Below are 16,561 nucleotides of genomic sequence, written 5' to 3' on the forward strand. Positions count from 1 at the left end.
GAGGGTTAAATGAGAAAACCTAAGCAGAGTGTCTGATGCACAGGGAGAGCCTTGAAATTTGTTCTGAGGATATAGGCTGCCCACTGTCCATCCTATACTTGTCTCTTTACCTGAAAACCCCCCTGGACCTGGCCGGGTAACTCTAGAAGTTTAAGGACACCAATTTGATGTAACAAAGGGGCTGCAGGATAAACCTGGAGCTCTGAACATCCTTGGGTTAATCAGTTTCAATGTATCATCTGTATTTCAAAATAGTTCTAGAGAAGTGTTGGAAGAACCTGACTAAACTAATATTCTCAGATATTTTAAGACCATGGGGATAAACATATACATATTGTTTGGTATGTGTGTATGCAGGCATGTATGTATCCATGTATATAAGTATACACTAGAGCTTAGAGACAGTAGCGGTAAATAAAATTACTAGGGGGAACTTTAATTTACGTAACATTTGTTTTGGCATCCCTTAGGAAAAAATGAACATATATGGATTTTTAGAAGAAGGCAGGCACTAGAAGGAAAATAGAAAAAAATCTAAGGAAAAGAATTGCTGTATCTAAAATGTTTTTTAAAAACAAAAGTAGTTTTCTTGCAGGGTAGGGGAAAATGGAGAGGGAGGAGACTGATGGTTAATTAAACCACCAGTCAAATAAACATTTGCATTCCCTGCAGGCTTTCTATCCCTGCTAAACACTGAGCTGGAGCCCAGCAGCCTCACCACACACATCAGGTCTTGGGAGTGAAGGCAGTAGCTTGGGTCCTCCAGCAAGGGTGACATGTTCACAGGAAGGAGTCCCTCTGCGGTACCCCAGCCCCTTCCCAACCACTCAGTCTTTCTGGTCCCTCACAAAGGAAATTCCCCATGCACTTACTACGCCCATACATCTCTGATCAATTTCCATTTAAAAAAAAAATTCATTTTTAAGCAAATGGCCACTTCCTTCCTTTTTTTCTGAGACCACCTCCCTAGTAAGAGAATTTGTTTCACTTGGCAGGAGACCCAAGGCCATAGCATAAGACAAAATGATCTTGTAGGAAACATTAGAAATGTTCCCCGAGATTATCTCCTCGCTTTGGCAACATGAACAAGAATGAATGTCTGGGATGAAAAATGCCAGGGATAAAACGCATTTCAATTTAGAATCGTTCATAAATGTGAAAACAATTAAGCTCGCTGAGGGATACGATGGAAATAAGAAGGTTTACTGCTTTCAGATGCTTTTATGTGATCCCGTAATTCAAAAACATCTTTGTTTCCCCCAATAAAAATGTGAGCGTCTTTTGCCAAGAATAAAGACTTCAACTCTTCAAGATTCTTTTCTTTAAATCCTTTTCCTCCTCAAATTCCACCATCTGGAAATGAATTTTGTTTTTATAACACGCTCTTTGAAGAGTTCGAATTACTAAGACATTTTTGGGCTAACTAAACCAGCAGACTTCTTGAAAATAGCTTTGAAATGTGGGCTTGGCTTCCTCCTTGGGTGTTCTGCGGCTGTGTCCCTGATAGCGTATTCCTTCGAAGGCTATTCACTCTCTGGTTGCACAAGGTGAAGATTCCAAATGCAGACCACCAGGCCCTACCTCCCCACCCCCCGCAAAGTCTGCTGCCTGCAGCAGTTCTCACTAGAAGCCCAACGTCCACGTTTCCAAATTTGCACATACTAATTACGTTCTCCTCTTCTGCCCCATTTCCCTGTCTCTGCTGTTGAAACCAACATGCTCCCAGGAGTCTCGGCTTAGTGACCTAATATGAGCATGCTGTTCGACCCACACAAGCATGGAACCCCATCTCCTCTCCTCCATCTATCGGCATGTGACCAAGGCAGGTTACTAACCTCTGTAAATCTCAGCTTTCTTCTCTGTCAAACCAATGATAACACCAATGATATGTAAACTCAGTCCACTGGCTTTCACTGAGTTCCCTAATACGTCTCTGCAGCCTATCAGTCACAAGGAATCTACTAACACTCATCAATGCGGTCAGGATGTGTGTGTGCTTGCTAAGTTGCTTCAGTCATGTCTGACTCTGTGCGACCCTGTGGACTGTAGTCCCCCAGCCTCCTGTCCATGGGGATTCTCCAGGCAAGAATACTTGAGTGGGTTGCCATGCCCTTCTCCAGGGGATATTCCCAACCCAGGAATCGAACCCAGGTCTCCTGCATTGCTGACAGATTCTTTACGTCTGAGTCACCAGCAGGGAAGCCCAAGAATACTAGGGTGGGTAGGCTATCCCTTCTCCAGGGGAACTTCCCAACCCAGGAATCGAACCAGGGTCTCCTGCACTGGCAGGCAGGTTCTTGACCTCTAGCACCTCCTTGGAAGCCCCAGATAGACTGTGGTTACTGCTATACTGGGGGCTTTCTTTGTGTTCCCCTTACCTGGAAAGTACTCCCCTCCCACTTACTGTTATCCAATTCCTCTATGCAGCTTGATTAATTCCCTCCAGAAAGTTTTCACTAATCTGAATTCCAGTGGCCCTCTTTTCTCCCAAGTTCCTACTGTACAGCCTGTACTCTTTCACGTGGCACTCCCAGAGAGGCCAGCTTCTGTTTGCATAAGCATAATGCTGAATCTATAGAAGATACTAAATAAACATCTGATGATATAATCAGTTTGTAAATGAAAAGAATCTGAAACCATACGTACCCTTGGACCACTCGGCATATGGCAAATATGTGACCCAAACGCTGCCAAGACATCCTCCCACATTCTTGGCAGACATCACTAATTGACTTCAGAGAGTACCCACCCCAGATTCCCTTTCAACTCTGCCCATGGGAACTCATTACCAACCAATCCAAGATGGAATGTGAGACGAAACTGATTTGTCATCGCTTCTATAAGCACAATTGCTTTTTTTTTCAGATGAGGCAAATGAGGCCCAGCTGGTTGAAATCACTCATTCTATGCAAAATAGCTTATGCTAAAGCCTAGCACTCCTACATCTCTGTTCAGTGCACTTTCAGCTTGTAGTTAACCGAAAGAAACATCTTTTTATTCAGCTATTCATAAAAGATTAAGAAACTGTTGATTATAAGGCAGAAATGAAGTGAATTTTCTCTTCTTCCCTTGAGTTGTAGGTAGGTAATTCTAGTGCCAAAACAATGGCAAATGGGTGAGTCATTGGAAGACAGATTTTAGCTCAATACAGAGGAAGTTCTAACAATCAGAGCTGCACCCAAATAGAGCTCTAACAAGGTGCTGTGCCAGGGTCCAAGGACAGGTCAGATGAGATACCTGAGTCCCCATCAGGTGAGAGGAACAATATTTACTGCCAACTCCTGGGCTGTGCTTCACAGAAATGAGCTCATTTCATTCTCACAGCCCTGGGAAGAAGAGCAGAGGTTCCAGTTCCAGATAAGGAGACTGTGCCCCAAGGAACTGAGTGATTTACCCAAGATCACACTGCTGGAAAGTGGTAACGCTGGCCTTTGTACTCAGATCTGGGAGAACCCGAAGGCCACACCCTCAACCAGTGACAAGAGACTGGAGCAGCAATGAAGTCACTGGGGTGGCTGCTGGAGAGGGGGCAGGATGGGGGCAGGGCAGGGGCAGGACAGGAGCAGGACAGGGGCAGGGCAGGGGCAGGACTGGGGGTGTTTCTGGAGAATGGGCGTGTCAGGACTTTGCCTGACCTGCTCCAGGATGAGCAGCTGTCAGAAGGTGCCTCCTGAAACCTGTCTGAGCTCATCCTCGCTCCAAGTTGGCCTGGGTAAGTAAGGCTTGGTCAAGATTTAAAAAAACATGGGGTCATGTCCTTCTCCTGCCATAACCCCTAGATATGTGAGCCTTAGAGCATGGGACAAAAACAAGCAGGTGTAGCTGTACAGAATTTGAAATCAAGAAGAGGTCCAACTTGAGATGATCTCGGCTGGCTCTGCTGCACAAGTGAGGAAACCGTGGTCTAAGAGAGGGAGGCAGGACCTGGGCGGGAACACGGATTTCTGGTGCTCTTCCCAGGTCATCCCCCATGACGGCATTTCATTTTGCTCAGACAAAATGTGCTGCTCACACTTTGGGCACCAGGCTGCTGAAGGATGATCTTCCTTACAATCTTCGTTTTTCAAACTATTTTTAAAACTACCAAGGTATGAGATTATCAAGCTTCTCTGTAGATCGAGTGACTAAAATGAAACTTTGGGGTATTATCCACTAACTAAAGACTCCTTGAAATTTCTCATTCCCCAGTTCGAGATAGAAAGATCTGATGTTATTTTTTTCCCTAATAAATTTCATTTTTATTATAAAAGAAGATATAATCCTTAAATAAGAATTTAACATCAAGTAGAAGTAAAAATGGCACCCCACTCCAGTACTCTTGCCTGGAAAATCCCATGGACGGAGGAGCCTGGTGGGCTGCAGTCCATGGGGTCGCTAAGAGTCAGACACGACTGAGCGACTTCACTTTCACTTTTGACTTTCATGCATTGGAGAAGGAAATGGCAACCTACTCCAGTGTTCTTGCCTAGAGAATCCCAGGGACGGGGGAGCCTGGTGGGCTACCATGTATGGGATCACACAGAGTCGGACACGACTGAAGTGACTTAGCAGAAGTAAAAAAAAAAAAAACTAAGCCATTAAATGAAAAGCCACGGTCTCTCCATCTAATGAAAGTTTTATTTATATTTTGGTCTGTTTCACTTTTAATCTTTTCATTCCTGAATTTGTAATTTTACAAAGTTATAACTGTATATTGTTTACTATTTCAATGTGTCTTTTTTCACTTACTGTCACTTTATGTATACTGTATGTTACTTTATACAATTAAAAGCAATGCTTAAAATGTCAAGTAATGTATGGTAACTCTTCTGTGACTCATTGGTCTGAGGCCCAAATACAGAAAAGAAAACAAAGGTAACAGTATTTTTCATGTCTCACTTCAACAAAAACAGAGCCCCGACTTACCCACAGAAAAGGTCACTGTTTAACACAGTTCGAGATGTCCTTTTCTGAGCCAGTTATCAGGCTGTACAATAAAATGACATCTGTCCTAGAAGCTGCCTTTCCTTGCAAAGAGTGAGAAAATGAATATGATGAAGTCAGAAAGGCAGGGATTTCAGACCTTCCTGAAAGCACATGGCTATACACAGAGGGACTGAAAATCAGGGAGGCTCGAGGTTAGAGCCAAGTGAAGGATTCATTTAAGAGATTCAGGAGGGTCATCCAGCTCAGCCAATTCACGTTTGGCCAAGGCTGCTGGGAACTGAATGCATTACCATCTGACAGATGTTCAGTGCCCTGAATGAAATGAGTTGGTCTCATTCCAGTTTCTAAAGAACAGGTGTGTACATCACCAAAGAAAAGAGGGAAAGTCAACTGTTATAGTTGGCACTCATTAACATCTTCCCTGGCAGGCTCGGCAGAAAGGCCAAGAGTTCAGAGGCTGTGGAGGGGGCTGACTGGCCCTGGAGCAGAGAGGGACACTCTGATGAGCCCTTGTGAAACCACCGTTCTCACATCAGTGCCCACAGCCTTCGCACCCCACACCCTGACACATGCCTGGGTGGGTGTGATCTAAAGATGGTTACATTTGAGTCCTCGACCCCTTTGGAAAACCCAGAAAGGAGACAATCAGCAGCAGCTCCTTTACCAACAAAAAAATAAAATAAAATACACTGCTAGCTGCACTTTCAGTTCAAATCCTGCTCCATCCATGAAATTCGCTCTTTCTCTGATCAGATCTCTTTTGGTACTCATATCTACATTACCTGGTAGGCACTCTGTCTAACAGTGTTATTTAAGTGATATTATAGCTTGGCACGGCTTCCCTGGTGGTTCAGTGGTAAAGTATCTGCCAGCAATGGAGGAGATATGGGTTTGGTCTCTGGGTGGGGAAGAAGCCCTGGAGGAGGGCATGGCAACTCATTCCAGTATTCTTGCAGGGAAAAATCCCATGGACAGAAGAGTTGGGTGGGTTACTGCCCATGGGGTCATAAAGAGTCAGACATGACTGAAATGACTGAGCGTGCGTGCGCACACACACACACGCACGCACATAGCTTGGTACGTCTAGACAAATACTTGAGATACTGTTCTGGAAGAAATAGCCTCCTTTTAAACTGTGATACCACCTAAGAAACTTCAGAAATTTTCTGTTCCCATTTAGACCCCAGAGAGAAGAAGCCTCAGAGTCCATTGTAAGAGCTTAGCTTATCAAACCCAGGTCGTCCACCTATTAAGTATTCAAAGTATTATCCAATCCTCATCCCATCACTGCCTTATTTTTATCCACTCTTCTTTCCTTATTCTCCAATCTCTTCCTCTCTTGTCCAACCAACCCTTCTTGCTTTCATTATACACCCTGCAATTCTTCACTCCATTTCCCTGAACAAATTACTGCCTTCCACCAGGAATATTCTTGTCGCTTCTTTCAACCAACCCACTGTCATAACCCATCTCCTCAAACAGTTGGCTTAGAACTATCTAATTAGCATTAGCCTTCTCAGACCAAACACACATTGGGAATATTTAGTGTCATACCATGTATTATATTCTCTGTGTTTTTATTATCTTATCTGATCACCAAGTTGAAGCTTTCAATTCAAGACTATGATTACCAATGTTTTCCCCCACTGTGGTGCAAGTCAATGCTTTGTACATGGCAGATGTTCCATAAATATTTGTGAACTAAAAGAAAAGTGATTTTCAAAATGTTCAATAAACATATGCTAATACAGAAATGATTTTTACTAAAATAGAGCTAGTTTGTGGGTCCACTTTTCAAACACAATAAATTGATGATAGAGGTAAGTGCTATGGGCTGAATGCTTGTTGTTGTTCAGTCGTCAAGTCATGTCCAACTCTTTGCAGCCCCATGAACTGCAGAATGCCAGGCCTCCCTGTCCCTCACCATCAACTGGAGTTTGCCCAAGTTTGTGTCCACTGAATCGGTGATGCCATCCAACCATTTCATCCTCTGTTGCCCTCTTCTTTTGCCTTCAATCTTCCCCAGCATCAGAGTCTTTTCTGAGTCGGCTCTTTGCATCAGGTGGTCAAAGTGCTGACGCATCAGCTTCAGCATCAGTCCTTCCAATGAATATTCAGGGTCAATGTCCTTTAGGATTGACTAGTTGGATCTCCTTGTAGTCCAAGGGACTCTCAAGAGTTTTCTCCAACACCACAGTTCAAAAGCATCAATTCTTCGGTGCTCAGCCTTCTTTAAGGTCAAACTCTCACATCTATACATGACCACTGGAAAGACCATAGCTTTGACTGTATGGACTTTCGTCAGCAAAGTGATATCTTTGCTTTTCATTACACTGTCTAGGTTTGTCATAGCTTTCCTTCCAAGAAGTAAGCATCTTTTAATTTCATGACTACAGCCACCATCTGCAGTGATTTTGGGCCCCAAGAAAATAAAGTCTCTCACTGTTTCCATTGTTTCCTCATCTATTTGCTGTGAAGTGATGGGACTGGATGCCATGATCTTAGTTTTCTAAATGTTGAGTTTTAAGCCAGCTTTTTCACCCTCCTCTTTCACCCTCATCAAGAGGCTCTTTAATTCCTCTTTGCTTTCTGCCATTGGAGTGGTATCATCTGCATATCTGAGGTTGTTGATATTTCTCCCAGCAATCTTGATTTCAGCTTGTGTCCCCCTAAATTCATATATTGAAATCCTAACCCCCATTGTGATAGGGTTAGGATGTTGGGCCTTTGGAAGTTAATTAGGTCATAAGGATCCTAATGGATGGGATTAGTGCTCTCATAAAAGAGACTCCAGAGTCCTCACACCTTCCACCAGAGAAAAGATAGCCACCTGTGAACCAGAAAGGGAGCTTGCCTGGGAGAGAGAACTGGCCAATACCATGGTCTTGGACTTCCCAGCCTCTGGAGCTGTGAGAAATAAACAGGTAACGCTTACAAGCCGCTCAGTTTACAGCATTTCTGTCAGAGCAGTCCAAATGGACTCAGACAATAAGTAAACGAGTGATAAGTAAAAAAGCTAGCTGGCCGACGCGTCTCAGCCTCTGCTTCTCCTACCACTTCCTGCTACTGTTAACAGGAGCCAGCCAGCATTTAGTGAGTACATCCTCTTTGCTAAGTATCATGTATACTTTATGCCATTTAACCTTAAGAGTTGGAAGCTGCTGTGCTCAGTCATGTTCGACTCTTTGCGACCCTCTGGACTGTAGCCCACCAGGCTCCTCTGTCCGTGGAATTCTCCTGGCAAGAACACTGGAGTGAGTTGCCATACCCACCTCCAGGGGATCGTCCCAACTCAGGGATCAAACCTGGATCTCTTAAGTCTCTTGCATTGGAGGAATCTTTACCACTGAGCTAGCAGGGAAGCCCAAGAAAAGAGATCATCCAATGTGGGGCTCGAACCCACAACCCTGAGATTAAGAGTCTCATGCTCTACCAACTGAGTCAGCCAGGCTCTTTCATTAGCATTTGCAGAGGAAGCAAGCTGAGGCTTAAAAGAGGCAAGCAACTGGGTCAGAATCACATTTTTATGTGAAAAGTCGGCTTCTTAAAACAGATCTGTCTGATTTAAACAATGGTGGATACTGAACAAAGAGGAAAGGATGGGAAGAAGTGGGAGGAAAGTACATGCAAAAGAAAATCATTTAGAGATGTTTTGCAAAACATCATCCAGCCAGCTCTTCCGAACTGTAGTGGCTGCAGGGCCATGGGCCCAACCCTCCCTGAGGATCCAGGAAGGCACACACTTGCTGTGAGGGAGGGGTGGCTGCTGATGGCTCCCAGCTAAGCCCCCACCTGGGAACCACCAGTGGCAGAAGGGAGTTGCCTCATCCCCTGTACAGCCCCACTCATGGCTGGTAGGGTACAGGGGTGCAAAAATCTGTGCCTTGCCTCATCTAGGGACAGCTTTGAAGGGCCACCCCAGATTCAGCAGTCCCCACGGCATCGGCCAAGGCCTCTGGTGGTGGTGGTGGTTTAGTCACTCAGTCGTGTCTGACTTTTGCAACCCCATGGACTGTAGCCCGCCAGGCTCCTCTATCCAGGGGATTTCCCAGGCAAAAATACTGAAGTCGGATGCCATGCCCTCCTCCAGGGGATCTTCCTGGCCTCTTCTAGAAATATAATACCCCAGCTCAGCATCTCCAACTCTCCAATTCTGTCTTCTTCTCTTACTTTTATTATTCCTGAGAGCACTTAAAAAATTCCCCTGCATGCACATCTCTACCACTGCACCTATTTCCTGGGAATTGCGTAAAGACACTAGCCAATCCTGAGAAAGCAGCAGTCGGGGTCACAGCCTGTGCTTAGACGGATGTGCTTAGAGGGATGCTGGAAGAGTGCATGCACATCTTCCGGCCCAGTGTCCCTGGGGAAGCCCTGTGACTCAGGCAGAGCTCGAATCTGGGTCCTTCACCCTAATGTTCCCTTGGGCTCTGATCGGTGGACTTCCCTATCCCCTTCTCCCATCAAGCACCAAATGAAGAAATTAAAACAAAAGAAGAAATTCCACTTATTTATTTATCTACCCAGTAAGAGAAACCTATATGCAGGTCAGGAAGCAACAGTTAGAACTGGACATGGAACAACAGACTGGTTCCAAATAGGAAAAGGAGTTCGTCAAGGCTGTATACTGTCACCCTGCTTATTTAACTTCTATGCAGAGTACATCATGAGAAACGGTGGGCTGGAAGAAGCACAAGCTGGAATCAAGATTGCCGGGAGAAATATCAATAACCTCAGATATGCAGATGACACCACCCTTACGGCAGAAAGTGAAGAGGAATTAAAAAGCCTCTTGATGAAAGCGAAAGAGGAGAGTGAAAAAGTTGGCTTAAAGCTCAACATTCAGAAAACGAAGATCATGGCATCTTGTCCCATCACTTCATGGCAAATAGATGGGAAACAGTAGAAACAGTGTCAGACTTTATTTTTTTTGGGCTCCAAAATCACTGCAGATGGTGATTGCAGCCATGAAATTAAAAGACGCTTACTCCTTGGAAGGAAAGTTAGGACCAACCTAGACAGCATATTGAAAAGCAGAGACATTACTTTGCCAACAAAGGTCCGTCTAGTCAAGGCTATGGTTTTTCCAGTGGTCATGTATGGATGTGAGAGTTGGACTATGAAGAAAGCTGAGCACCGAAGAATTGATGCTTCTCAACTGTGGTGTTGGAGAAGATTCTTGAGAGTCCCTTGGACTGCAAGGAGATCCAACCAGTTCATTCTAAAGGAGATCAGTCCTGGATGTTCTTTGGAAGGACTGATGCTAAAGCTGAAACTCCAGTATTTTGGCCACCTTATGCAAAGAGTTGACTCATTGGAAAAGACTCTGATGCTGGGAGGGATTGGGGGCAGGAGGAAGAGGGGACGACAGAGGATGAGATGGCTGGATGGCATCACCGACTCAATGCACATGAGTTTGTGTGAACTCCGGGAGTTCGTGATGGACAGGGAGGCATGGCATGCTGCAATTCATGGGGTCACAAAGAGTCAGACACGACTGAGCAACCAAACTGAACTGAACTGAAGAAGGTCAGAGAAGCCTGGCATGCTGCAGTCCATGGGGTCACAAAGAGCTGGGCACAACTTAGTGACTGAACAACAGCAACTCAGTTTGAACATATATTTGAGAACATATATTATAGTGCTCAGTGGGCTACGAGCTGGGTAGAAGAGGGATTGTTTTAGGCTGCAGGTGGCCACCTTAGCCCTCCAGAACCAACCTCAGTGGTTGATTCCACTGACCTCTGAGACTTTCACCATCCATCTGTGTCCCAGGTCCCCTGAGGCTACACCAATTTTAAGGTGATTCTATAAGGTCACTGGCAGTTGATGAATTGCTATGGGGTCGCACAGAGTCGGACACGACTGAAGCGACTTAGCAGCAGCAGCAGCAGCAGGGGAAAGTGGGGATTCCCTTGTGGCTCAGATGATAAAAGAATCTGCCTGCAATGTGGGAGACCCAGGTCCAATCCCTGGGCCAGGAAGATCCCCTGGAGAAGGCAATGGCTACCCACTCCAGTATTCTTGCCTGGAAAATCCCATGGACAGAGGAGCCTGCCGGGCTACATCCTTGGGTCTGCAAAGAGTGGGACACGACTGATGACTAACAGTTTCATCTTCCCAACAGGAGAACCTAGTGGTTGTGCCCCACCCCACCCCTGCCACTCCCCCAGGATGAAGTAAAATCTAGAGGCTTTTTATATGAAGTTCACTTCACCAGCAAAACAAAGTAAGCAATCAGTTCCTCTTCTGCTCAAAAGCACACTAAAAGCTTTTTCAAAGACACTAGATGATGGCTCAGAAGAGGCAGAGCCTTTTAAATCCAGTCTTCCCTGCCATTCAGCAAAGGTATATTCATTTTGGGACAAGTCCATCATGAAGGGCACACAGGAAAAATTCACAGTGGGTGGAGGTTTGGAGGGTATCTACTCTCTGTCTGAAAGATTCATGTCTGCTGACGAGGGAAAAAGATGGAAGATGTTGTTTCTCATCTTCTCATGGATCAAGAAGGAACACTGGGAGTGCTGCTCGGCTTCTCACGGGGAATATGTACAGCTAGGAGGCAGCAGTGGCAACGCAAGACACTGGAGACTCAAGGACAAAGAACTTAAATTGCCGATGACTACTGTTAATCTGTGAAGAATCCCTGTATAAGCTGCTTAATCTTTTCTTAGACTTCAGTTTGTTTGTTTTTTAAGTGCAATGAATACAGAAGATTGTTTCACAGTTTGCTATGCAAAGTAGTTAATAAAACACACAAAACTGTCTATCCTACACTGCTCATCAATAATTCCTAAAAATAATATAAACTCTTCCATTGGCAATACAAATGTAGCTTTTAAAATTCGATAGACATGTTTTCATTAAAAAGCTAAGATTTTAAGTACGTTCATGAGAATTCTTAACACATAGAGATATATACCAGGGAAACTGCAGATAGAAAATAGGGTGAAGTCTGACTTACCAGTGATGATGAAAGGAGCCTTCAGTGTAACCTAGAGCCCTGGGATAATTTACCTGGATATACTGCCACAGATGACGGAGCAGAGTTCCGTGTTGTGCAAGTACTGGATGGCTTTAGATGTTCCTATTAATACACCGATTCGAATGTGCCAAGACAGTGGGGCTGTGTCACCCTGAAAAGACAACAGTGGTTGGTTTCGTTGTATTTTCTGAGTAAAAACCATGTTTGTATTCACTACCTCGGTGTATGCTAGAATAAACTCTAATGATAAAGAGGTGGGTGAATCAATATTTTAGTTAACCATAACCTATTTTTAATTCAAGATGGGTTTTCCTCTACTACCCATGCTGGTTCTGGGTCCCTTTATAGGCAATGAAAATACCCAATAATTTTAATGTCGCATACATTGAAATATGGCTAATAAGATAACTATGCTTAAAATTTCACTGTATAAGATTTTTAGATTATTTGTGGCACAACAGTGTGGGTAATTGAGAATAATCTGTTTTTATTCTCATCTTAACTGCAATTTTACAAATTTGGAATCTATTTTTTAACTTATCTTTCAAAAACATCACAAGAGAAACCATGGCATTTATTCAGCCTCCTTCTTTTTAAGTGATATAGGTATCACTTTTATGTCTACCCTCCATATTGAATGGTACTTTGCATAAAGTTATGCAAATAAAAATTACCTGCTCAATAATGGTAGTTGACATAAACTCATTTGAGACATGGTACCAATGAGGAGTGAGGACCCAGCAACTCTTTTGGCCACCATTTTGCACAACACACAACAACTCGGGTATTTATGCAACCTTCTAAGAGTAAGAAATTAATTCATGGGGAAGTCCTCTACTTTCTTGGGAAACCCACTGTTGGCATCCCTTCACATGAACACATGTTGGCCTCCTGGTTCTCTCAGAAGGTTTCAGCAGCTCCCTCAGGGCTTAGAGGGTCAGAATATCAGGCAGAGTGATGGATATGACTTACTACACACTGTAATCTGTCAAAGAGTGATCCATTTCTCATATATGGATAAACCAGGCAAAACTTTTCACTCTCTGTAAAATATGCAGCCAACTCCAGTATGTTCGGATGACGGAACCTTGAAACAAAAGATTTTTTAAATCTATCAAACTGGTTATTCAAACAGGAAATGAACAACACCCTGTTTGCGGGGTGGTTAGGTGGGCTGTGGAACAGGCATAAAGCGGAATATAAATCTGGTCAAGGGAGAGGGAATTTCACTGGACACGTGACAGTTTTCCTTCCAAATTGGCTTAAAGTATTCTAACAAATGGGCTTCCCAGGTGGTGCTAGTGGTTAAGAACCCATTTGCCAGTACAGGAGACAGAAGAGACATGGGTTCAGGGAGATCCCCTGAAGGAGGGCACAGCAGCCCACTCCAGTACTCTTGCCTGGAGAATCCCATGGACGGAGTAGCCTGGTGGGCTACAGTCTATTGAGTGCAAAGAGTTGGATACGACTGAAGTGACACCACACACACATGCACACATTCTAACAAATACCAGCTAATATCCAAATAGGACAGAAATGTTCAGAAATGAGAGTTCTTAAGATGTGGGGTGTTGGGAGCTTTATAATATAGAAAACAATATTCAATATTACCTTATTTTTTATCAACATAAAACCCAATATAACTTATTTTTTACATAAATAAATATAATGCAACTGAAATGATCCATTTCATTGCTTTTGATATACATGTGCAAGTAAAATCACCAAAAGAGAAGAGTACAGAAGACTGTTTTCATTTATCCATTTACTGAATGCTACTGTGTCGGGGACTAAAGTACTAGGCACCAAGTCACACAATTAAGAGACATCCAATGGCTTCATGAAGTTTGTATCGTTACCTAAGATCCATGTGACTAGTAAAATCTGATGTTGAAAAACACACCACTGATTTTTAAATCACAGAATTCTATGTCCGTATTGTATACATTTTTCAGGTTCCTTTTTAAACTATTTCTTGAGGGCATGTGTCATCGCAGTGAAATCCAATGTAACCCTTGTAACAGCTATGAAATACAAAGCATGTGAAAGTCACACATACTGTGAACTCAGTTCAACAATTATTTACTGAACACCTTTTATGTCTTAGGCAAGCTTAATTGTTGTTGTTTAGTTGCTAAGTTGTGTCTGACTCTTTTGCAACCCCATGAACTGTAGTCCACCAGGCTCTTCAAGGCACATTTGGGGATATTAAAACAAATAAAGCTATTTTTTACAAAAAAAAAAAATGGTGCTATATATAAAGTCCTATTACTCATTTCTTCAGTTGTAAAGCTTACCTATGAAACGTATGTGTATACACACACATCTATATAATACATACATATATATTCTTGGGCTTTCCTGGTGACTCAGACAGTAAAGAATCTGCCTGCAATGCAGGCGACCTGGGTTTGATCCCTGGGTTGGGAAGATCCCCTGAAGGAGGGCATAGCAACCCACTCCAGTATCCTTGCCTGGAGAATTCCGACCCCATAGACGGCCGCCCACAAGGCTCCCCCATCCCTGGGATTCTCCAGGCAAGAATACTGGAGTGGGTTGCCATTTCCTTCTCCAATGCATGAAAGTGAAAAGTGAAAGTGAAGTCACTCAGTCGTGTCTGACTCTTAGCGACCCCATGGACTGCAGCCTACCAGGCTCCGCCGTCCATGGGATTTTCCAGGCAAGAGTACTGGAGTGGGGTGCCACATGACTGAGCGACTAAGCACACATACATCCCTTCTGAGTCCCTCTGTTCCTACGTCAAGAAAGGGAGTGTGGGTGTATGTATGTGTGTACGTGTGTGTGTGTGTGTGTGTGTGTGTACATAAACACATACGCAATACATTAAGTAGTTCCCTTAATTTTATAACCAAAAAAAAACTCATGCTCAGGTCTCAGCTTAGATTTTACTTTTTCCAAGATGTCTACTCTGCCACCCACCCCTCCCGCAAATTAGCATTTCCTCTTCCCTCAGCACTCTGTGTATGTGTGAGCATGTTCGGTCATGTCCAGCTCTGTTGTGATCCCACTAACTATAGCCCACCAGGCTCCTCTGTCCATGGCATTTCCCAGGCAAGAATACTGGATTAGGTTGCCACTTCCTTCTCCAGGGGATTTTCCCAATCCCTAACAGGGATTGAGTCTATGTCTCCTGCATTGCAGGCAGATTTTTCTACCACTGAGCCACCAGGGAAGTCCTCAGCACTCTGCACCTGCTTATTATTTAACTTACTGAAACTATCTGTTGTTTGTGCAGTTCTCTCCTAATTCCACTCCAGACAGTATGTTCTAATGCCTCTGACTTATTCACCAGTAAAAGTCTAAGAAGAGAAAGGGTGAGTATGACTTAGGAAATAGGTTGGATCTTGCACAAAAAAAAAAAAAGTAGCATCTACCTCAGCTTCCTCATCTACAAAATGAGGATAGTCACAGGACCAGCTCAGGCCTGTTGTGAGGATTAAAGAATGAATACACATGAAGCACTTGGAATAGCGTTAAAGCTAAAGAAATATTAGCAACATAAATGATAACGATGGCATACCAGAAACATCCAATGCCATAATGTTGTTAATTCTAAAGTAATATGTAAATGCCTCAGAAGAATAAATCCAAATGGATCAGGTATATAAGTGAAAATATAAAGGTACTTGAAAAAAATGGCAAAATTATTTTAAAACCTCTCAGTTGGAGAGATCTGTAAACTATAACATAAAACCTAGAATCCATAAAAGAAAATATAGATTAAATTCAACTACATGAGAACCATCTCCAAATGGTACAAAACTAGAATAAGCAATGACAAATGAAAATGGGGTAAAAATAATTATTTGTATCTTAAAACATAAAAATAAGGCTAATTTTCTCTACTATATGAAATGCTCTGACAAACTATTAAGAAAAATACCCAACAGTCTGGTTAGTGGGAATATAAATTGATACAGTTTCTATGGAGAACAATATGGAGATTTATTTAAAAACTAGGAATAAAACTACCATATGACCCAGCAGTCCCACTAATGGGCATATACCCTGAGCAAACCCCAATTCTAAAAGACACATGTACTCCAATATTCACTGCAGCACTATTTACAATAGCCAGGACATGGAAGCAATCTAGATGAATGAATAAAGAAGTTGTGGTACCAAAAAAAACAAAGAAGAAGTTGTGGTACATATATACAATGGAATATTACCCAGCCATAAAATGGAATGAACTCGAGTCGGTTGCAGTGAGGTGGATGAACCTAGAGCCTGTTATACAGAGTGAAGTAAGTCAGAAAGATAAACACAAATATCGTATATTAACACATATATGAAAGTGAAGGGTGTCTAGAAAAATGGTACTGATGAACCTATGTGTAGGGCAGTAATAGAGATGCAGACATAGAGAACAGACTGTGGGCACAGTGGGGGAAGGAGAGGATGGGGTAAACTGAGAGAGCAGCAGGGAGACATACACGTTACCATATTAAAATAGATAGCCAGCGGGAATTTGCTGTATGGCGCGGGGAGCTCGACCTCCCTCTAGTTACAACCTAGAGGGGTCAGATGGGGTGGGAGGTGGGAGGGAAGTTCAAGAGGGAAGGGACATATGTATATGCATGGCTGATTAATGTTGATGTATGGCAGAAACCAACACAATATTGTAAA

General features: G+C 43.3%; 1 protein-coding gene and 1 non-coding gene across 2 annotated transcripts in view; both read right to left on the bottom strand.

Moving 5' to 3' along the window:
- The window catches only part of IRAK3 (interleukin 1 receptor associated kinase 3), a 66,523-nt gene that overhangs the window by 14,025 nt on the left and 35,937 nt on the right, over nt 1-16,561 (bottom strand). The window contains exons 7-8 of the mRNA XM_070789356.1: nt 12,884-12,998; nt 11,944-12,062 (exon numbers count right to left, since the gene is read on the bottom strand). Coding sequence (XP_070645457.1) covers nt 11,944-12,062; nt 12,884-12,998 — 234 coding nt within the window. The remainder of the gene's footprint in view (nt 1-11,943; nt 12,063-12,883; nt 12,999-16,561) is intronic.
- On the bottom strand, nt 8,305-8,377 carry TRNAK-CUU (transfer RNA lysine (anticodon CUU)). The gene has a single exon. It is a non-coding gene; the product is annotated as a tRNA-Lys (tRNA).

The sequence above is a fragment of the Bos indicus genome, chromosome 5 (genome assembly GCF_029378745.1).
Source record: "Bos indicus isolate NIAB-ARS_2022 breed Sahiwal x Tharparkar chromosome 5, NIAB-ARS_B.indTharparkar_mat_pri_1.0, whole genome shotgun sequence".
NCBI lineage: Eukaryota > Metazoa > Chordata > Mammalia > Artiodactyla > Bovidae > Bos > Bos indicus.